The sequence below is a fragment of the Montipora foliosa genome, chromosome 6 (assembly GCF_036669935.1).
Source record: "Montipora foliosa isolate CH-2021 chromosome 6, ASM3666993v2, whole genome shotgun sequence".
In the NCBI taxonomy this organism is placed as follows: Eukaryota; Metazoa; Cnidaria; class Anthozoa; order Scleractinia; family Acroporidae; genus Montipora; species Montipora foliosa.
In genome coordinates this window covers 26,297,382-26,316,370 of record NC_090874.1, presented here as the reverse complement: position 1 = coordinate 26,316,370, position 18,989 = coordinate 26,297,382, and the positions used below count along the sequence as shown (strand labels likewise).

General features: G+C 39.1%; 1 protein-coding gene across 1 annotated transcript; it reads right to left on the bottom strand.

Annotated features, from left to right (window-relative positions):
* Window positions 1-856: 856 nt before the first annotated feature.
* Window positions 857-1,417, bottom strand: LOC138005295 (uncharacterized). Its single transcript, XM_068851544.1, has one exon. It carries the CDS (start codon window positions 1,415-1,417, stop codon window positions 857-859), a length of 561 nt encoding a protein of 186 aa, XP_068707645.1.
* Between the last annotated feature and the right edge of the window lie 17,572 nt (window positions 1,418-18,989).

Genomic DNA, 18,989 nt, shown 5'->3' with positions numbered 1-18,989 from the left:
CCGCCTAAAATGTTGCAATAGATACGAAACAATGACAGTAAGGAAGGACGACATCATATTCAGGCGAACAGAACAATATGGTGGCTGTTTCGTGCCCTTGTCCTCTTTGCAAGGGAAAGCTGGTCTCCAGCAGGAAGGTGCGAAATTTGCACATGAAAATTTGTTGTAATTTGCCCGAAGAAAGAGGAGAAGAAGGAGTTGAAGGTGATACACTGTCAGATCCTGAGGAATCTGACGAAGTACAGGGAGAGACTGCAGTGTCGGATCCTGAAAGCGAGGAGCTCGAGCAAGAATCTGTCAAAGAAGACTTGCAGCAACTGCTAGTAAGAGAGGCTTTACAATTTCTGGATCGTTCTTACTGTTGAGCGAAGAGATCGATGCCCACATTTCAATGAGTTATATGCAAACATTTATTGTTGTCAGAGCTGGATTGAAAAGGATTTTTATTGTGTTCAGTTCTACATGAGGCCAAAAGCACAAAATGTCTAATAACCTTTTAACACTAATTTTTGTAATTTCTAATATAAATAATGCAAGCGGTGAAAACTAAGAAAGAATAAAATTAAATGACAAATAAACTTAAAGAACAACTAATGAAGAAATACCACAGACGATACAACTTACATTCTGTGCAGGATATCGGAGAGAAAACGCTTTGAAGGACAAGATACGCTACAATCTCTGAGCATGTGACCAAATGCCGATGGGCTTATGTAACATGGTACCAATTGTCCAAACAAATAAAAACAAAGGAAAACGACACGTCCAAGTTTAATCATTAAATTCTAGATTAAACATTCTGCCTGCCTCGGGACAATCCGGTCGGGATGCCCAAAAGTCTATTTAGGTTCCTTCTTCAAACCATTTCAAAGTCATTCTCTAACAGGCAGAGCTTCTGTATTGGTCGTATAAAGACCGAGTCCTTGGTCTTTACTTTGACAGTGCGTACCATTCCATCAGGTCCAGGGTAAACCTCCAAGACACGACCAAGGTTCCAATGACCTCTTGGTACATTATCATCAACCAGCAGAACTAGGGCGTTTCGGTTCAGGTTGGGAAGGGCTTTGTGCCATTTACCTCGGATTTGCAGGGTCGTAAGGTACTCCCGCACCCATCTCTTCCAAAATAAGTCAGCAAGAAATTGAACTTGCTTCCACTTTCTTCTGTGCTGGTCTGCTTTCTCGAATACGCCTGGAGGTAGGCAGATGGATTTCCTCTGCATGAGAAAGTGCGCAGGTGTGAGTGGCTGCAGGTCGTTAGGATCATCTGAATTGGCGGTGAGGGCCCTCCCATTTAGCACTCTTTCAACTTCTGTCTGTAGGGTTTGAAGAACTGGTTCTCTGACTTCTTGTGCCCCAAGGATTGCCTTTAAGACAGTCTTAGCACTGCGCACGAGGGGCTCCCAAACTCCTGACATACTTGAGGCGGTGGGTGGCTGGAAGATCCATTACACCCTCACTGAAGCAGGTCACTATCAATCTGTTGCTGGTTCCACTCTTCAAGCCCTTCTCTCAACTCTCGTTCTGCTCCAACAAAGTTCGATCCACGGTTGTATCTTATCTCAGTCACTTCACCACAACGGTTAATGAATCTTCGTTAACACATTATAAAGTCATCCGTGTCCATTGACTGAACCAATTTGACTTGAACGGCGTGGCATTCATGCAGGTAAATAAGGAGCACCAACGTTTTGCTGTGCCTCTTGCATGCTTCACATACAGAGGCCCAAAAAGATCCATACCCGAGTACGAAAAGGGAGGTTTGTATGCCATCATGCGACTTCTCGGGAGAGGTGCCATTTGCTGGATCATTGGCTTGGCATTTAACCTTTTGCAGAGGATACATCGTCCAAGGATAGAACGGGTCAGCACTCTGATTTGGGGGATCCACAGCTTCTCGCAGACCTTGGGTATAACATGCTTGCATCCCAGGTGACCAATTGACTTGTGTGGCATTTCTCGCATGGTTGGCTCAGGAGGTCTGGAGCTTCTTGATTCCGATTCTTTCAGGAGAGGCTTAAGGTTGTCTTGGGGTTGCACCTTATCAACATCATCAACGGTTTCCAGCTGACTGGTTTCTTCATGAAAGTCTCTCTCAATCTTCCAGTCAAGCTCAGCTAAAACAGCCTCATCCTCCAATCGTCTCAGTTCTCTCATTGCATTCTATCTGGCTAATTCAGCTTCCTCCTCAGCTCTTCCCTGGGCTAGCTCCGGTTTCTTCTTTGCCAAAAGTGCTGCTCGTAACTTTTCCTTCCTAGATGAGGAGGTCTTTGGAGAAGTTGAGCTCTGGCGCGATTTTCCACTTACAGAAATTCCATCATCACATTTGTGGGTTTCTTGTTCAAGTTTGCCCTGCCTTTCACATTCTTCGATTAAATCATTCATTGACTCTTGGAGGGACTTAAACCTTTGCTCAACTTGTTGCAGGCGCTTCCTTTCCTGTATACCTGGCACGTACTTCGCATGTGTGGCCTCAAAGGATTTCCAAGCAAGATTCAAACTATCTACCCTCTTACGAGCTGATACAGGGTCCCAATTTGAGTAAAGACAAGTGCGCAGTTGTCAACATAATTGGCAACTTTATTCCAGGAAGAAGCAAGCCTCTGTTTCTCACTTATTTCTCGTTGGCGAGCAATTTCGCTGAAATCAATCTATGTATTTGGAGGAGGATCCTTATGGAGTGAGTATCCTTCGAATGCTCTTTCTGTTGGAGGTGGGTTAACCACAAAAGGAAGTGTGGAGGCTGTGATATAAGGTTATAATGCATGCTTCCCTTTCTCGCAGTTGTTTTCTTTGTCATGGAACCAAGAAGTCGGCGCTTTTTTATGGTTTGGCAGACTGCATGTGAAAAGGCAATGATGCATTTGTGGGGAAGGCATTCCTTAATTATCCTGTTTCATTTCTTCCCATGAAGATCGGTTCTCACACATCTAAACAGCCTAATTTACTGACTTGTTTGTTTCCCAAAAATTGTACAGGAAACGGATCAGGGGAACCTGAAACTCTTCAGCCATATCTTGACTTGCTTGTTGATGAGTTGTTATAGCTGCCTGACAAATCTGTTTACGATTCATACAGCAAGGCGCCATTTCTGTTTAAGTGTGAGATGTTGTCTTACGTTCTTGATTATCCTGGTGTGGGTAAGGTTTTCAATGTCCTTGGTTCAGGAGCCTATAGGGCATGTGCTTGGTGTGAAATTCAAGATAAGTATTGCGTGTCCTATAAATTGTCATATTCCTCAATGCAGAGAACTAGATTACATGTACCTTCACTTTTTGTAAAAGCTCAGTGATCATTTTGAATTGGTAGGATAGGTAGTATTGAATTTTAATTTACTTCATTTATTCGATCATCATAATAAGATAGTGTATTCAAGCAGAGAATTCTGTAAACCAATCAAGGATAAATCATGTATTTTTCAGGGCTACTGAATTGGGTTGATTATTTGCAAAAACATTCCCTGTACAAGGAAAATTAAGAATGACACTGCACAAAACGAGGCACACAGAAGGAATTACAGTACTGCTAAAAAGTAAGTCGTGAGATGAGAATCTCGTCTTGCAAGATGAGACTCTCATCTCGAGAGATAAGACTTTTGTCTCGTGAGAAACAAACAACAGTTTTCAATTCAAAAGCGAGTTCAAAGGACACGCACACTTATGCAAATCCACTGCTTTACTGACACTTTCCTCATCGATTATTCAAGCACTGTCGCCAATGTCTTGATTTGAGATTTAAAAAAAAAAAGATTCTGTTCAGTTTCTTCATTTGCGATGATAGTATTGGGTCTTGTGAAGCAAGTTTCCACTTAAGATTTTTGCAAAGTCAACATGTTGCAATGACATAATTATAGCGACCACTGAATGCAAGTTTTTCATCACTTTAATTTTTAAGTTACAATTGGCGCTCTTTTGAATCGGTGTGTTAAATAAGAGCCCGGAAAACCAGATGCTTTTGCAGGATAAACTTCACTGTGTCACAAGAAATTGATTGTTTTCTTGCAAGCTAACTGCTTGCACTTTATGCAAGGCAAGACTCTCGTCTCGTGACAAGAAGACGCACATTGTAAGTTTTGAGCGGTACTGTATATGGAACAAACCAGAAAAAAGTTGCTGCAGAACCTGAACTTGAGGCAGCCCCCTCCCCTACTAGTTACTTCATGAATTTATCTTAAGTTTACTTCCTGCATGTTGGGGCAAATACTTTGATATTCCTAGTTTCTATGTGTATTTGATGACAATTATTCCTCTCTCCTTATACGTGTTTATTGTAAGCACCTTCACAACATGGAGAACAGATCTTTCTTCCCCAATGACCATGCTCTCCACAATGATGTCGAAAGGTTTCCATGGAGAATGGGGGAAAGCAAATCATGCACATCTTCCAAACCCGTGTAGAGAAACATGCAATTTATGGTCAAGCCAAATGTAATACAGAAAGGGCATTTCTTGCCAAGTCATATGGGTGCAAAGGTAGGTATGCTTTCATGAGGCTGCCAAATCATGACCACACCACACTAGTACACCCTGATGCAATGCACACCGTCACCATCACCATCACCAATGCTGACTCTGGTGGGGCTGCTATCAGGTAATGCCAATATTAGCCAGGTGCTCATTGAAGAGGAAGAGTTTGGGCGGAGAGAATGGTATTGTGATGTGCAGACAGTAAAAGGTATGGACAAACATATTTGTAGGATTTTGAAATTATTTAAGTTTGATTTTCATGACAGTATGTTGCACATATTTTAACAAAAACTCAGTGCAGCAACATTAGCAGTAGCAGTAGCAGTAGCAACAATGGAAGGAGCAGCAGCAGCAGCAGTGGTTAATACAAGTTTCACTGTAATGGTACTGTTAAACAATTATTTGCGGAAGGCGAAATGAACATTGGTGAATATTAACCAATGCTCACTTTTCCCTCAGGAAATAATTGTTTAACAGTACCATTACAGTGAAACTTGCATTAACCACTGCTGCTGCTGCTTCTACTGCTACAGTACTTCTGCTGCTACTCCTTCCATTGTTGCTACAGAGCTGAACAAAGAGAATTAAGCACTAAGACATTAAAAGAAACGCAATAATGGCTCCTTTGCATACACGTATGCAACCGTACGCTTAATAATGAACTTGTATGTTAATCAATTTACACATCAAGTTGGGCAGTAAAACAAACAAGCGAAACACTACGAAAAATAAATTCATCCGGTACCTTTGTTTTATCACTGTTGACTTCATTCACAGTTGTCATCATCATCTAAGAATGAGTAGCTTAAATAGTTTGAAGAGAAATAAGTTTGGTCAATTGATCTGACCTGCTGGCGATCAACACAACAACTGTGTTTATGATTCTTCATGATGTCTTGAATATGAGTTCTTGAAAGGATTTTTGGTCCCAGGGCAATAGCAGTCATTTTGAAAATTCTCCGTCTTTTCAAATGTACAAATATCATGAAGTTGGAATGATGTCTTCCAAATAAATGAAGAATTAATTCAGCAACTGTCTGCCATGTTTACTTGCCTGGATGGCAAAGGTGGCAAGCTTACTAACCCAGCTGAGAATTGTTATATTCACCGCCTGGAGCGGTGAAAATAATGCCATATAAGAAGTCACTCAACCAGTCAGATTGCTCGAAACTCTTTGTTCAGCTCTGAAATTATACTGATTTGTTAGGCAGCTGAACATCTTGGCTGTTTGAATTTTTGTTGGAAAAAAGATAGGTTCATGCTCTTTAGTTGTATTTAGTTACCATATTTTGATTCAGATACACCAGGACAGAAACGAACAGCGAAAATGGGGGCTGAGGGAGCCCCAAAGAGAAAAAAGAAGAAGCAGAATAAAGGTGTGATGCTCACATCCAATTAATGCACAACATATAACACAGCAGATTTTCGTTTAATTATATATCATTACTTAAAAACAAAAAGGAATGATACATACACTTGTTAGTATGTTAAAACCTTAACCCAGTATAGTGATAGCTGCATGCCAAAATAAATTCCCCCTGCCAATGACTTGTCTTGTGCAGCGTTTCTATGGGTCATGTAAGACCTGGAAAGTTGTGGAATGGAAGTTTATAATTTCATATTACTGGCATGCGAAGTTGTACAAGAAACAAAATAAATCTTTAGTCATAGGAAGCATTATATTTTAATATGATGCTTCCTATGGGCCATCAACTAGCACTTGTAGTGCACAGGCTTTGAGTGGCATGCACTGTATTCCCAACCAGTATTGATTTCACTGATTTCACTGTTGTGATTGTTTGATTTAACTGCTGAGTATAATTGCAACTTTTTGATAAAGCTACAATCTTGGACAAAAAGGCTTGAGAATATTGAAAACAGGGGTTATTTTGCGCACTACGTCCTCAATATCGCACATTATTAGCGATCCCCCTCCCCCCTACAACCAATGTTGATAAGCCCAGGTTCGAAATGCTTTGTTTCGTCTAGCAACATTGATCAGGGGGGGTGGGGGCAAAAAGAGAGCTTATTTTTTATACTTGTGATCGGAGTTTAGCACAAAAGCAGCGTTTTCTCGACAATTTTGTCCAAGGTTGTATTTGGTATAAACTATCAAATATCTGTCTATATGAGAGTGTGAACACTCTTATATGTTTATAGTATGTAAACCCCGTCTTCTCATAGCTGATACACAGTAAGTTGTCAAGATTACTTGTCATACAATAACATTGCGTGAAACAAACATTGTTACAGCAGTGCATTATTAGCCATGTACGTGAATTGTTTACATAAGATAGGGTTCTGTTTACTTTACTTTACTGCACTGCGAATTGCTGTTCTTTTACATCATTGAATTCATGCATTAGTACGATTAAGAAGTAAGAGGCCTACTGAATCCTATAACGGGGACAATATGAAAGAGTTATATCAAAACCAGTCGGCCTTGCCCTAGCTCTTTTTGCCCACTTTGGTTTACACTGATCAATATGTATATACAGATATGAAATTATCGCAGATATATTTATGTAAGATTACACACAACAAGGAAATTGCACGGTTAACAACGGTTAATTTTGTGTGTTCTTTAACTGACATAGATTTACGGCGAAGGAATGAGAAATTTTGTTCGATTAACATGATTTGAACAGATTTGAAATATTTTTCATGACCAGTCTGTTTTTAGCCAGCCGGTGTGTTAACCGTTGAAATGCAACACTTTTTGTAAGAAATGTAGAAATCTCATTGATTTTGTGCATAGTTTATACTTATTAGCAACGCCTTGAGAAAACAGTTGGGGAAATAAGTATAATGCCTTGTAGTTATACTTAAATTTCGTGACAATTCGTATTCGAAGACGCACTGTTTACAAACAGGAAGTGACGTTTCTTGCAACCGGAAGTAATTTGCTCTATTACTAGTTTGCTCCTGTTATACCACATTCTTGTTGGCTTTCCCAAAAAGTTTAGGGAACTGTTCTCCGACATATTTTTCAAAGAAGGGTCCATCTAGTTTATCGTATGGGTCACATCTGATCACACCTTTGTTGTGGCTTTTACCAACGAATAGCGTGACAACTTCCCTTTTAAGGCCTTGGACACCTTTCTTGATCCTAAAGATTGTTGCCAATGAAACTCCTACTTCCTCAGCAACATCTTTAGCTTTGTCGTTATGATCTTGCACCTGTAATAAAATATACGCTCCTAAAGTGTCGTCAACATGCCTTCTATGTACCATTTCCAGTTGTTTTGATAATGAACCTCAATGATGACGTAACATTGTTTTTCTTTATTAGGGTTAATTAACTCTAATGGTCAATCGAATACCATGACGACATGCCTACGACTGATATATTTTCTTTTTTGTACTTACAGAACTCATACATATACGCATGTTGTGTTCTTGGGCAAAATGAGCCCAAGACAATCTTGGACAAAAAGGCTTGAGAATATTGAAAACAGGGGTTATTTTGCGCACTACGTCCTCAATATCGCACATTATTAGCGATCCCCCTCCCCCCTACAACCAATGTTGATAAGCCCAGGTTCGAAATGCTTTGTTTCGTCTAGCAACATTGATCAGGGGGGGTGGGGGCAAAAAGAGAGCTTATTTTTTATACTTGTGATCGGAGTTTAGTCCAAAAGCAGAGTTTTCTTAACAATTTTGTCCAAGATTGTAGCTAGGCCAATGTCTAAACATGGAGTACATTATCACCTGGAAACCATATGCATGTACTGGCACTTTTAAACTCTCCCTGTATAATGAAACATATATTTAGCGTTCCAGATGTCCACACATAAGTGTTGTAAACAAATAACCTCTTGCACATTTTGTTGGGACAGTTTCTTAAGAGCAACATATTCAAATACTGCATCCTTGGTCTACTGCCACAGCCCCAAGAAGCCACTCTTTGCAGGTTCCTAGATGCTATAAGCATGTTTTTGAGAGAGGAACAGTCAGTGCCAAACCTTGACAGCCTGGATCTCGAGCTCAATGAGGCAATGGCCCTTATGGAGAGAGATTTCCCTTGCGTCATACAGGTACCATTTTTATTTAAGGATCAGTGGTATAATTTATCTATTTAACAAATAAAGAATCCTAAGCCATGCATTATTTTCCATCCTTTTCGCCCTAGGATATATCTCTTCATCTTCTTCACCACGTTGAAGGAAAACGGATCACTGGTCCTGTTTAAGGAATGTGGATGTTTCCATATGAAAGGTGGGTGAACTCATCTAAGGCAATTAAGAAAACTCTGCAATTGACCTAAACTGCACTGGGATTAACTAAAGGGTACACTGGTAAGCCTATGTAGCACTCGTTAGCCTGAGTACGTTGACTTGCAAATAGCGTTTAGTTAGTGTTTAGATACTTAGATATTTTGGGACTTTACTTAACGACTTTGTACTCTGAAACGGACTTAAGTGTCTTACTACATATAGCCTAATAAACAATAATCTTGTTATAATAATTGCAATTCTCTTCATTCAAACCTCACTTTCGCTTTGAGTCTGGAGTATACCCTTCAAAATTTAACTATATACATACTACATAGAAATACATATATACAAATTACTGAATGGTAACAGAGAGTAACAGGAAATGTTATCTTGACCAATGCAGAACAATTTTCAAATGTGTTTATAAATCATTTGCATGACTGATGTTCATGGCATGAAAGCATAATTTATTTTTTCACTTTGCTGAAAAAAAATACAAACTAGCCACTTTCTTACGATGTGTTCTTGTCTCCTCACTGGTAAAGGTTTAATTCGTGGATAGCTAGGAGGGTCACTAGTAGGAGATACCCTGAAGCAACTGTCATGGAAACATACCGTGTAATTGAAATTGAGGCCTTTGCAGGTGATATTAGGTTTCAATACATGTAATTATTCTTAATCACAATCAATGAACTTTTTCCCTCAGCAGAATATTGAACAAAACCTAAAAAAGGAATCTACAAGAAGAAGCATTTAGCATTTTACCACAATTGCTTGGCTAATTTGCAGTTGTCGATAAGAGTCTACACAATGCTGTTCGCCTCGTGCTCGCGTCAAATTTTCACGCAATGTAATAGCCAATGAGTAACGCCCATTTTGGGAAATAAAGCAATCATATTGTGAGAAAGTTATAGACAACACTTGCTCTTTCTTCGTGTCATGATTTTGGTCACACTCTGGAATAAAAACTTTCTTTGGCGTTGAACATTGTGGTAAAAAACAAATCGAAAGTGGTTCAGCATTGTCTGTACACAGTTATGGACTCACGCAGCCGAGTGGATCCACAACATTTTGACAACTGTGATGACGAATATCATTGTCGATAAGAGTACAGACAACGCTGAACCACTTTCGACTTGTTAAATTTAGCAAGAAACATCTAACCTCTTAAAATAATTTTTTAATTTCTAATATTGTTAACATTCTTACTAAATTTTCAATGCTTATACTTATATTCAACCTGATAACTGACAACCTGCAATGCGTAGTCCTAATTCTTTGCACATCTGGGACTGGTTAAAAAGAGAGAAGAGGTTCCATGTGAGGTTATACCAGCACCTTCAATTTGTTGCTGGTGTGAGGCAGTTCGAGTCTGCCAAGCTCCAAATCAACAGTACTGGACTGTGCTACCGTTATTATAACTCTGTTTACACACGTTGGCTCTTGAAAAATGCACATGATGTGCATGGTCAGAAGAGACAAAGGGCAAACCCACTCTTTGACCCTTGGTGAACTGGCAGAATTAATGGCATTGTACCGATCTAAGTACCCCAAGTTTGCTCGCTTGGAAGCAATGTATGCGGCCGAAAAACACCGTGCCAGAATTGCCAGGAAGTTGTCTGCTTTTCCACCCATGTGTTCCTGGCAACCAGAATCCCACCACCTCTCCCTTGAAGAAGCCCAAATGTTGCAAGGGGGTGATGCTTGTGTGAACAAGTATCACCTTATTCATATTGCAAGCAAGGGAGCTTCCTGGGTATCGAGAGCAGAAGGGCTGGAGGCTGAGAAGACGAAAGGAACATACACAAAGTCATCTTTTGTTTCTTTGGAAGTAGCAGGAGCCACCACACCCTCCTTTGGAAGAGTACAACACTTCTTCCAGCATTCCTTTGCTGGTCAATGCCATGACTTTGCTGTTGTCAACCTTTATGGCAGACCTCAGCAAGATCCAAGGAGCAGGCTGTGGTATGTTCCAACCACAACTGTTGCTGGAAGAAGTGTTGTTGAAGTCAGCAAGCTCTCCAAACCACTTGTCACAGCACCTGATACTGACAAACTGTGGTTCCTGGATCTCAGTTAATGTGTACTGCTACCATTTTTTTTTCTCTTTTCAGAACCATTCAAACAAAGTTAATAGCACTGACTTCAACTGCATGTCACGACTAGCCTGTCTGTCATAAAAATTGTGGACTTTAAATAGTTCTTTTCAGAGCAACTGAAGAAGATTATATAAAGCATTCACACAGTTGCACCTGTCTTACTAGAGCTCTTGTGAGTTATGTTCCAGCTGGATCTTATTTCCTCAAACTGCTGGAGAACAGTGTAGTAAGGCCATTCTGCTAAGATAGATAACTGGATTGAGTTATAACATTTAAAACACCAATGTTATGCTATATACTTTTAGTGTCCATCAGGTGCATGTATTTGTAACTTTCAGTGTCTGCATACAAGCCAAGTGTCTATCAGGCCAGCGCTTATCTGTAGTTTTAGTAGCATAAGGTGACTATGAGTATTTCTACTCCCCCATCGATGGCATGCTAGTCCATCACAAGTTTGCCCAAAATTACTCCCAGCATTAAATTCGCTAACACACATTTATATATGTGGGTGGAGACAGGCACTGTGAGTGTAAACTGTCTTGCTCAAGAACACAACACAATGTCCGGGGCCAGGGCCTTGAACCCAGACTGCTGGATCCAGAGGTGAGCGCACTTCAAATCATAACACGGGAAACTACAGAAGAAACCCCAAACAACATCTAAGTGGTATGAAAGAGGAAAATCATGGGGACAATATTTGAGCATCACCCCTTTGTAGCATTTTGGCCTCTTGCTGGAGAGGAATGCGTGGTTGATTTTTTTCTTTTCCTTTGCTGGCGCAAAGGCATTACGATCAGTGCATTTTTAACTGTGTTGAATAAAGATTGCAGATTTAATGCCGCCTTCAGGACTTCAGAAAACAAGTAAAGTATTATTGATTTCTTTGATAAAATAGCTTCAAAGCCGTTAGCAAAAATAACATTCAAAGTTTGTTTTAGCATGAATAATTAATTTTACAATAACTGTATAATTTCTTGCACATTGATTGGCTCATTTTTGTCCTTAATAAAAGTGGATGGATGAAATATTGATTTATGCAAGTTTGATTTATGCAAGCTTCCAAGTTCAATTGTTAACTGTGAAGCTGTCAACTTTCTAACCAATGGTTTCTACTTTTACCCATGGCGAGACCAAACAAGCCTGATATGCTGCCGAAGTGTACCAAAAAGGTACGATTAGGTATTTGCCATACCCAAATTCAGGCCAGAATTAGCGTAGTGACCATGATATCGTGGGATATCAGGTCAGTGACTATTTTGTAGGACATCAGGACAGTAGAATTGGCTTCTGATTGGCTAATTACAAATTTGGGTATGGTAATCGTTCTTATCACTTTGATTTTACTTTTTCAAAACACTGAGTTTCTTCTTCTTGGTTTAATTGTTACGTGTACTTTAATTAAATTTTCACAGGTTTAACTTGTGAGATTTCATGACAGTTTATTCACAGGTTTTTTCACAGGTTTTTTGAGCATACTTTCAGCAAAATTTCTTCACAGGTTATTTCACAGGTTAATATTCACAGGTTTTAAAAGTGAAATTTCTTCCTATTTTGATCACATGTTTTTTCATGTTTTTTCACAGGTCTTAAAATTCACAGGTTTTTTCACAGGTTCTAAATTTTGTGATTTTTCTACAAAATTTAGCCCTTGCGAGATTCACAGGTTTTTTCACAGGGTGTTTCTGTGTCAGATGATATCTCACTGGTTTTTCACCGGTTTTTCACGGGTTCTTATCCATTGGTATGCCACCATTTCAAGAGTTAACTAATAAGGAAAAAATAAGATAATTTGACACTATTACACCAGAATAATGAAATACGAAACATAAATATTACGACAAGTGGTTTTTTTTGCCTGTATTTTCTACATAAGATAAATAAGGACAAGTGTTACTGGGTTGCCAGTATGGCAGTCCCAGTCGGATGCCTGTCACTCCCCTGCTAAGTGGTGTCTTTGTGCATAGAGTCTTCTGGGCGTATTTTGTTAGGTTTGAGGGGGCTGGGGTAATGCGTATATTTCTCTGGTGCACACAGGAGAACATTTAATTAACCTGCAATGGCGTCCAAAGTCATTGTAACACGCATGGCGTTTTAGTGCATCTTTAAACAAAATATACTCTTATGGAACTCAAGAATGGAACATCAATTGGATAAACAAGACAGGTGGTGAAAAATAAATAACTGGAACTTTAAAAGCGACGAGTAATGGACTTTGCCAACAATCTATGGCCTGTCAAGCCGAAATCAAAGTGAGATGTATGTCTAATATTTTACCCAGTGTGCTGTTATGTAGAACACTGAAACCAAATGGAAAATTCTCTGATAACTTATGGTTTTCTGGCTATTTGTATTTATTTGTACTCAACTCCGCTGCACAGTCTTCAGGTAAAAAAATAATTGGAAATGTGACAGCCCAGAATTATTTGAAAGAAAGCTTGTCGTCTATTTTGTGCTTCATTATTCAAGGAAGAGGTTCTTCATGGAAAGGGTTTGATCCTGAAATTTATTTTGTTGCAATTTCGTATGGTAATTTGAAACGATTGAGTTTCCTGTCTTCACGCACATAATGAAATAGGAAGGGGTTTTGCTTCTAATAGCAAATATTTTGTTTGTTTCAAAACATATTCATCATGTTGTGTAATGTGCGAGCTTAACTGGATAGTTTTTTGGGCAATAGTAGAGCATTTTCGTGTCAAAATGAGGTTAGGGTCTGTCTGTTGTGTTAACATAATTAAATATACCATGCGGCCTCGTGAGTTTGTTATTCCCATCTGTCGTGAACTTGATTTCCACTCTCAAAATTACCTCCAGAACCTACTTTTTGTGTAGAGTAAGGTTCTAGAATGATGTTCTTGTCTTCTGTGGTGATACTTGACGATTTGGGAACTTGCCTGATTATGCATAACATCCACTTGGCCTTTTGACATCCCATTGAAAAAAAACTTGTAAAATATTTGTGGACAGGTTAATTTCCCTGAAAACACTGTAAACAAGATTAAATCCTTGGCTAACGAGCATTGTCATGATCTTCACGCGCATTGTTTCACACCTAGACAACATCCCATATGTGAGCAGTTTTCCTTTAGTTGTACCGACAGTAAGGAAATAAAGGCATAATAGCGTCAATGCCATCCATCAAAGCCTCAGGAATTGGTAACATTCCAATCCGTGTTAATAAAGACTGTATTGCACCTATTCTTCCTGCAATTACATTTATAGTTAATTCCTCTCTTGACTCCTCAACTTTTTGTTCTTCTTGGAAAAAAGCGGAAGTTGTGCCTATTCCCAAAGATGGTGATCATGAACAAGCAAAAAATAATCGGCCTATTTCCCTTTTACCTGTTCTTTCAAAGATCTGTGAATGGGTCGCTCATAATCAATTTATTTAAACAATATTTAAACAAAGTTTGCCCAAAGAGTTACAAAGACTCACCGAGGGGACTTACTTCGAGTATATGTGCATTTTATTATAGGAGTACAGGCGCGGATCCAGGATTTTGAAATGGGGTGGGTGAATTTTTGTAATAATGTAATAGAACCAAAACCTGATTGAGGTGTTTGAGGTCTGTGCATCAGCATGATTGGTTTACGATGAATAATTAACATTTTCGAAGTTTAGGCGAACGCAAAATGAATTTTTCTGCGTTTTGAAAATTAGCGGGAAAATATTCTCTCAATGGTACGTCTATCATGGGAATTGTTGGTGGTATAATAAGGGATGTCAAGGTTATCTATTCATCTTGGCGTTTTGCAACCGCTAACACAACTTGAGAGTCACTTGCTCAATATTCTTAATTTTTCCTCTATTTTACTGTGCGATGTCCGAAGATTTGAAAACTTTGCTCTACTCTCGAAAAGAAGCTATCCTCTCTTCTGTTAACAAAAGAATTAGTGGCCTTCAAGAGACAATTCTTAAACAGCAAGAAGACTTGGCTTGTAAGTTCGAAGCGGAGGAAGGATCATATCAGTTTAAAAAGAAGGGTAATGAGCAGCAATTCAAAATCAACTCCAAAGTGTTGAAAGCCAACGCTAAAGCCATCCGTGCAATAGATTCTGGGGATTCTGCAAGAGCAAAAGAAGCCTTAAAAGAAGGTACAGATCTTTTAAATAAGAGACAAAAACTTATTAAGCTTGCTGATAAGTCTGAATTCGGTTGGGCGACGATCAATGAATATTTAGACGATGAGCTGGCTGATGATGGGTCCGACGCTAGAAAGATTAAGAAAGCTGAAAAAAGAGCCTCCGATAAAGCCAAAGCAAGTCAGAACAAGAAGAAGAAACTTTCCAAGACTAATGATCAATCTTCCTCCGGACGTAATCTTGGTTCTAATTGGCCTTCTGCTTCTCCGTTCCCGTCTCTGCCTTATTTTCGTCCCTCCCCAGGACGCTACTCCTCAAGACCTCTGTTTTAGATGTGGTAAACGTGGACATTGGGCCTATAGCTGCCCCAAAAGCACAAGTTCTTCTAACACAGGAACTTCTGGAAAATGAGCAGTATCCTTTTGAATTTGAGGAATTTTCACATTCAAGTTTTGTTCAAGGCAAACTGCGCTCATGCATTGATTTTTGGCACAGCATTAATTGTTCGATTTTATTTTGGATGTGATCGATAATGGCTACAAAATTCTTTTTGAGAATGCCCCTACTAGCTTTACCTTCAAAAACAGAGGCTCTACAAACAAACATAGTGATTTCGTAAAAAAATCAATTTTGGAGCTCCTTGACCTTGGGTGTATCAAAGAATTTTCTAATCCCCCCGAGTTTTGCAATCCTTTGCATGTAGCCGTTCAGTCTTCCGGAAAGTTGCATCTAATTTTGGATCTTTCGCACTTAAATACCATGGTTGTCAAAAAGTCTTTCAAGTACGAAGACCTAAGAACCATTCTTCAAATTTTTGACAAAGGAAAGTATGCTTTTACGTTTGATTTAAAATCAGCCTATCATCATATAGATATTTGCAAAGAGCATGTGAACTATTTGTCTTTCAAATGGTCCTTTGAATCGGGGAAATCTCGTTATTTTGCCTTCAAAGTGTTGCCATTTGGCCTATCTCCAGCGCCTTATATTTTTCTAAAGTCATGAGGCAGTTACTCAAACATTGGAGAGGCAAGGGTTATTCAGTTTTGTCTGTCTGGATGATGCTATTTGGGGGGCCTATTCCCTTGAACAAGTGTATGCGTCAAGTCGATCTGTTCGCGGTGATGTCATTGCCTCTGGTTTCACCATTAGTGAGGAGAAATCTAATTGGAATCCTCTTCTCGAGGTCTGTTTCCTTGGACACATTTTGAACTTCGAGTCTGGAATGATCTACGTTTCCGAGCGTAGAATGGATAAATTGAAGTCATCTCTTGCCAATACAGCTTCAGCCAATTCAATTGTTGGTCAAATTATCTCCATGGGAACCGCGGTTGGGAACATTGTTCGTTTAATGACAAGACATTGTTATTGTGCAATTGGAAATAGATCTTTTTGGGACCAGGTCCTTCCTATCTCCCCTGGGGTTAGAGAAGAATTGTTGTTTTGGTCTTCCAATGTTAATTCTCTGAATCAGTTCAGTTCAGTTCAGTTCTTTATTTTCCAAATAGGTATTTTTAAGAAATTGGACATGCCCACAGGTAGCAGATGCTAATCTAGGTGGGTCATGTCGTGACTAAAAAGAGTAGGTAGACAAGTTTACAGGAAAATCAAGAAGATAAATGTACAAGAATATAATTATTATAAAATTACGTTTGTGAGCTAATTAGTACCACATTAAGAGAAAGTGCCATGAGATATCTTATTTTACAAAAATTCTTAATAGATCTAAATCTGGAATAATACGATTAAGGCTATACTTATCATTCTAAAAAAGACTTTACCTTTTGAATAATGTTTCGTACATCAAGGTAAGAGTCTCCCGAGGTCAGGATATCGAAAAGTACTCTTTTAATTTTTCTTTTAAAGTCATATTTTGAAAGATTTCTTAATGGTAAATTTATGTCTCCAAAATCCAGTACAGTTGGTATCGTTTATTCCGATGCTAGTGATTCAGGTTTTGGAGGTTATCTGGTCCAATGTGGAAAAGAGAGAGTGTCTGGATCTTGGACTGTAGACCAAATGTCAGGAAGTTCTACTTTACGCTAAATTTTGGCAGTTAAATTTTTCCTTCTTTCTCTTGTTTCTAAATTATCAGGCTCATCAATCAAGTGGTTTACTGATAATCAGAATGTGCCGGGCATTTTAACGTGTGGGAGTGGGAAAACCCTTTTGCAGAGTGAGGCTCTAGATATTTATCATATTTGTGTTAACAATGGGATTTCTATTGAAATGGAATGGATTCCTTGCAATCAAAATGGTCAAGCAGATTATTTAAGTCGCTTATTTGATCCTGGGGTTTACCTTTAGATTCTTTCAGATTTATTGACAATGTTTGGGGTCCCCATACTGTGGATCATTTTGCCAATTTTTTGAATAATAAGCTTCCACGCTTCAACTCTAGATTTTGGAATCCTGATTCAGAGGATATTGATTGCTTTGTTTTGAATTGGCAAGGAGAGAATAATTATGTCTGTCCGCCTTTTTCGCTTATTCCAAGAGTAATTCTTCATATGAAAAACTGTCGTGCTTTTGGTACATTGTGCCGCTTTGGCTGTCAGCCCCTTTTTGGCCAATGCTTACAGTTGATGGTGTTAATTTCAAAGACTTTGTTGTTAGTTTTATGGATATTCCAACTTCTAAAGAGTGCTTCACCCCAGGTTTTTGTAACAGTATTTTTGGTAATGAAGACCTTTCCTTTCGAGTTGTAGCTTTAAGACTTAAGCTTTAGGTTAAGTCCTTTAGTCTTGTTTATTACTTTACATCTTCATTCGTTTTTTCATTAAATTTAATTGCTTCTCTTTTTTTTTTTGCATGCTTTCTTTGTATCTCTGGGGCGGCGTGCGGTCTCTGGTCGAACACGCCGTATCCTAATGGGTCTTGTGTCATATGATTGCGCACGCGGGGCATTATGAAGACATTTAAGAGAGAGATGAATTTTTCTGCGTTTTGAAAATTAGCGGGAAAATATTCTCCCGATGGTATGTCTATCATGGGAATTGTTGGTGGTATAATAAGGGGTCTCAAGGTTATCTATTCATCTTGGCGTTTCGCAACCGCTAACACAACTTTATTCTTTCGTTTTTGTGTTTTTTCTCTCTTTTCAGGTGATCTTGACGAGGTGCGTTTTCCATTGTTCTCAGACATAGAGTTCTTGGCTTCTCTAGCAGATTCGTGTATTTTTATTTTTATTTGTCAGGGGCCCTTTGTTTGCTTAAGGACCATCTTTGCTTGTTTGTTAATGGAACTTCTGTTCCCGGTACATGAGGGGACCATCTGTGCCCGTATGTTAAGGGACCATCTGTGCCCATACATGAAGGGACCATCTGTGCCCGTATCCCTTAAGGGACCTTCTGTGTCCGTTTCTTTGAGTTATTGATTTGTTTATCAAGATAAATTTGATTTCTTGATTTTAATGATTTGATTTTCTTTAATTGCGTTTTTTCTTGTTGATTTATTTCTGATTCGATCATTGTTTTACGTTTGTTTTATCTTTAGATATTTTTCAGACCCCTATGTGGCCAGATTTTCAAGATTCCATCCCCCCTCATCTTCTAAGTATAGCTGAGGATGTTAAACAGACAGTCTTCGCTTCCAAAGCTGGCGGTACGATTAGGACGTACCTTTAACAGCTGGAAATGCTGGGCTAAATCTAATGGTCTCAACTATTTGCCTGCTAATCCTTTCCATGTTGCCATGTACTTACAAGTAATTTTGCAAAGTGCCTCTTCTGCTTCTCCTATCAACAACGCTGTTTACATTATAGATTGAGTCCATGGGTTAGCTGGTTTTCAGAAAGTGTCCCCTCATTGTTTTGTCCAGTTCATGATGGGTGCATCCAAACGTGTTTTAGCTGAGCCCAAGAACAGGAAAGAACCGATTACACCTGAGATGCTCCAGCAGTTCGCAGAAAGTCTTAAGGAGAAGTCTTCTGTTGCTAGTTGTAGAACTCTTGCATTATGTTTGATTGGTTTTGCTGGTTTTCTGCACTTCAGTGAGATATGGAGCGTGCGTGCCTGTGACATTAGTCTGTACTCTTCTCATTGTGCTCTGTTTCTAGAATCTTGAAAGACAGATCAGCTAAGAGAAGAAGCCTGGATAAATATTGCTAGAACAGACAAAGATGCCTGTCCT

Coding starts and splice junctions, on each gene's coding strand:
- LOC138005295 (XM_068851544.1), bottom strand. CDS start 1,417: ATGTCAGGAGTTTGGGAGCCCCTCGTGCGCAGTGCTAAGACTGTCTTA.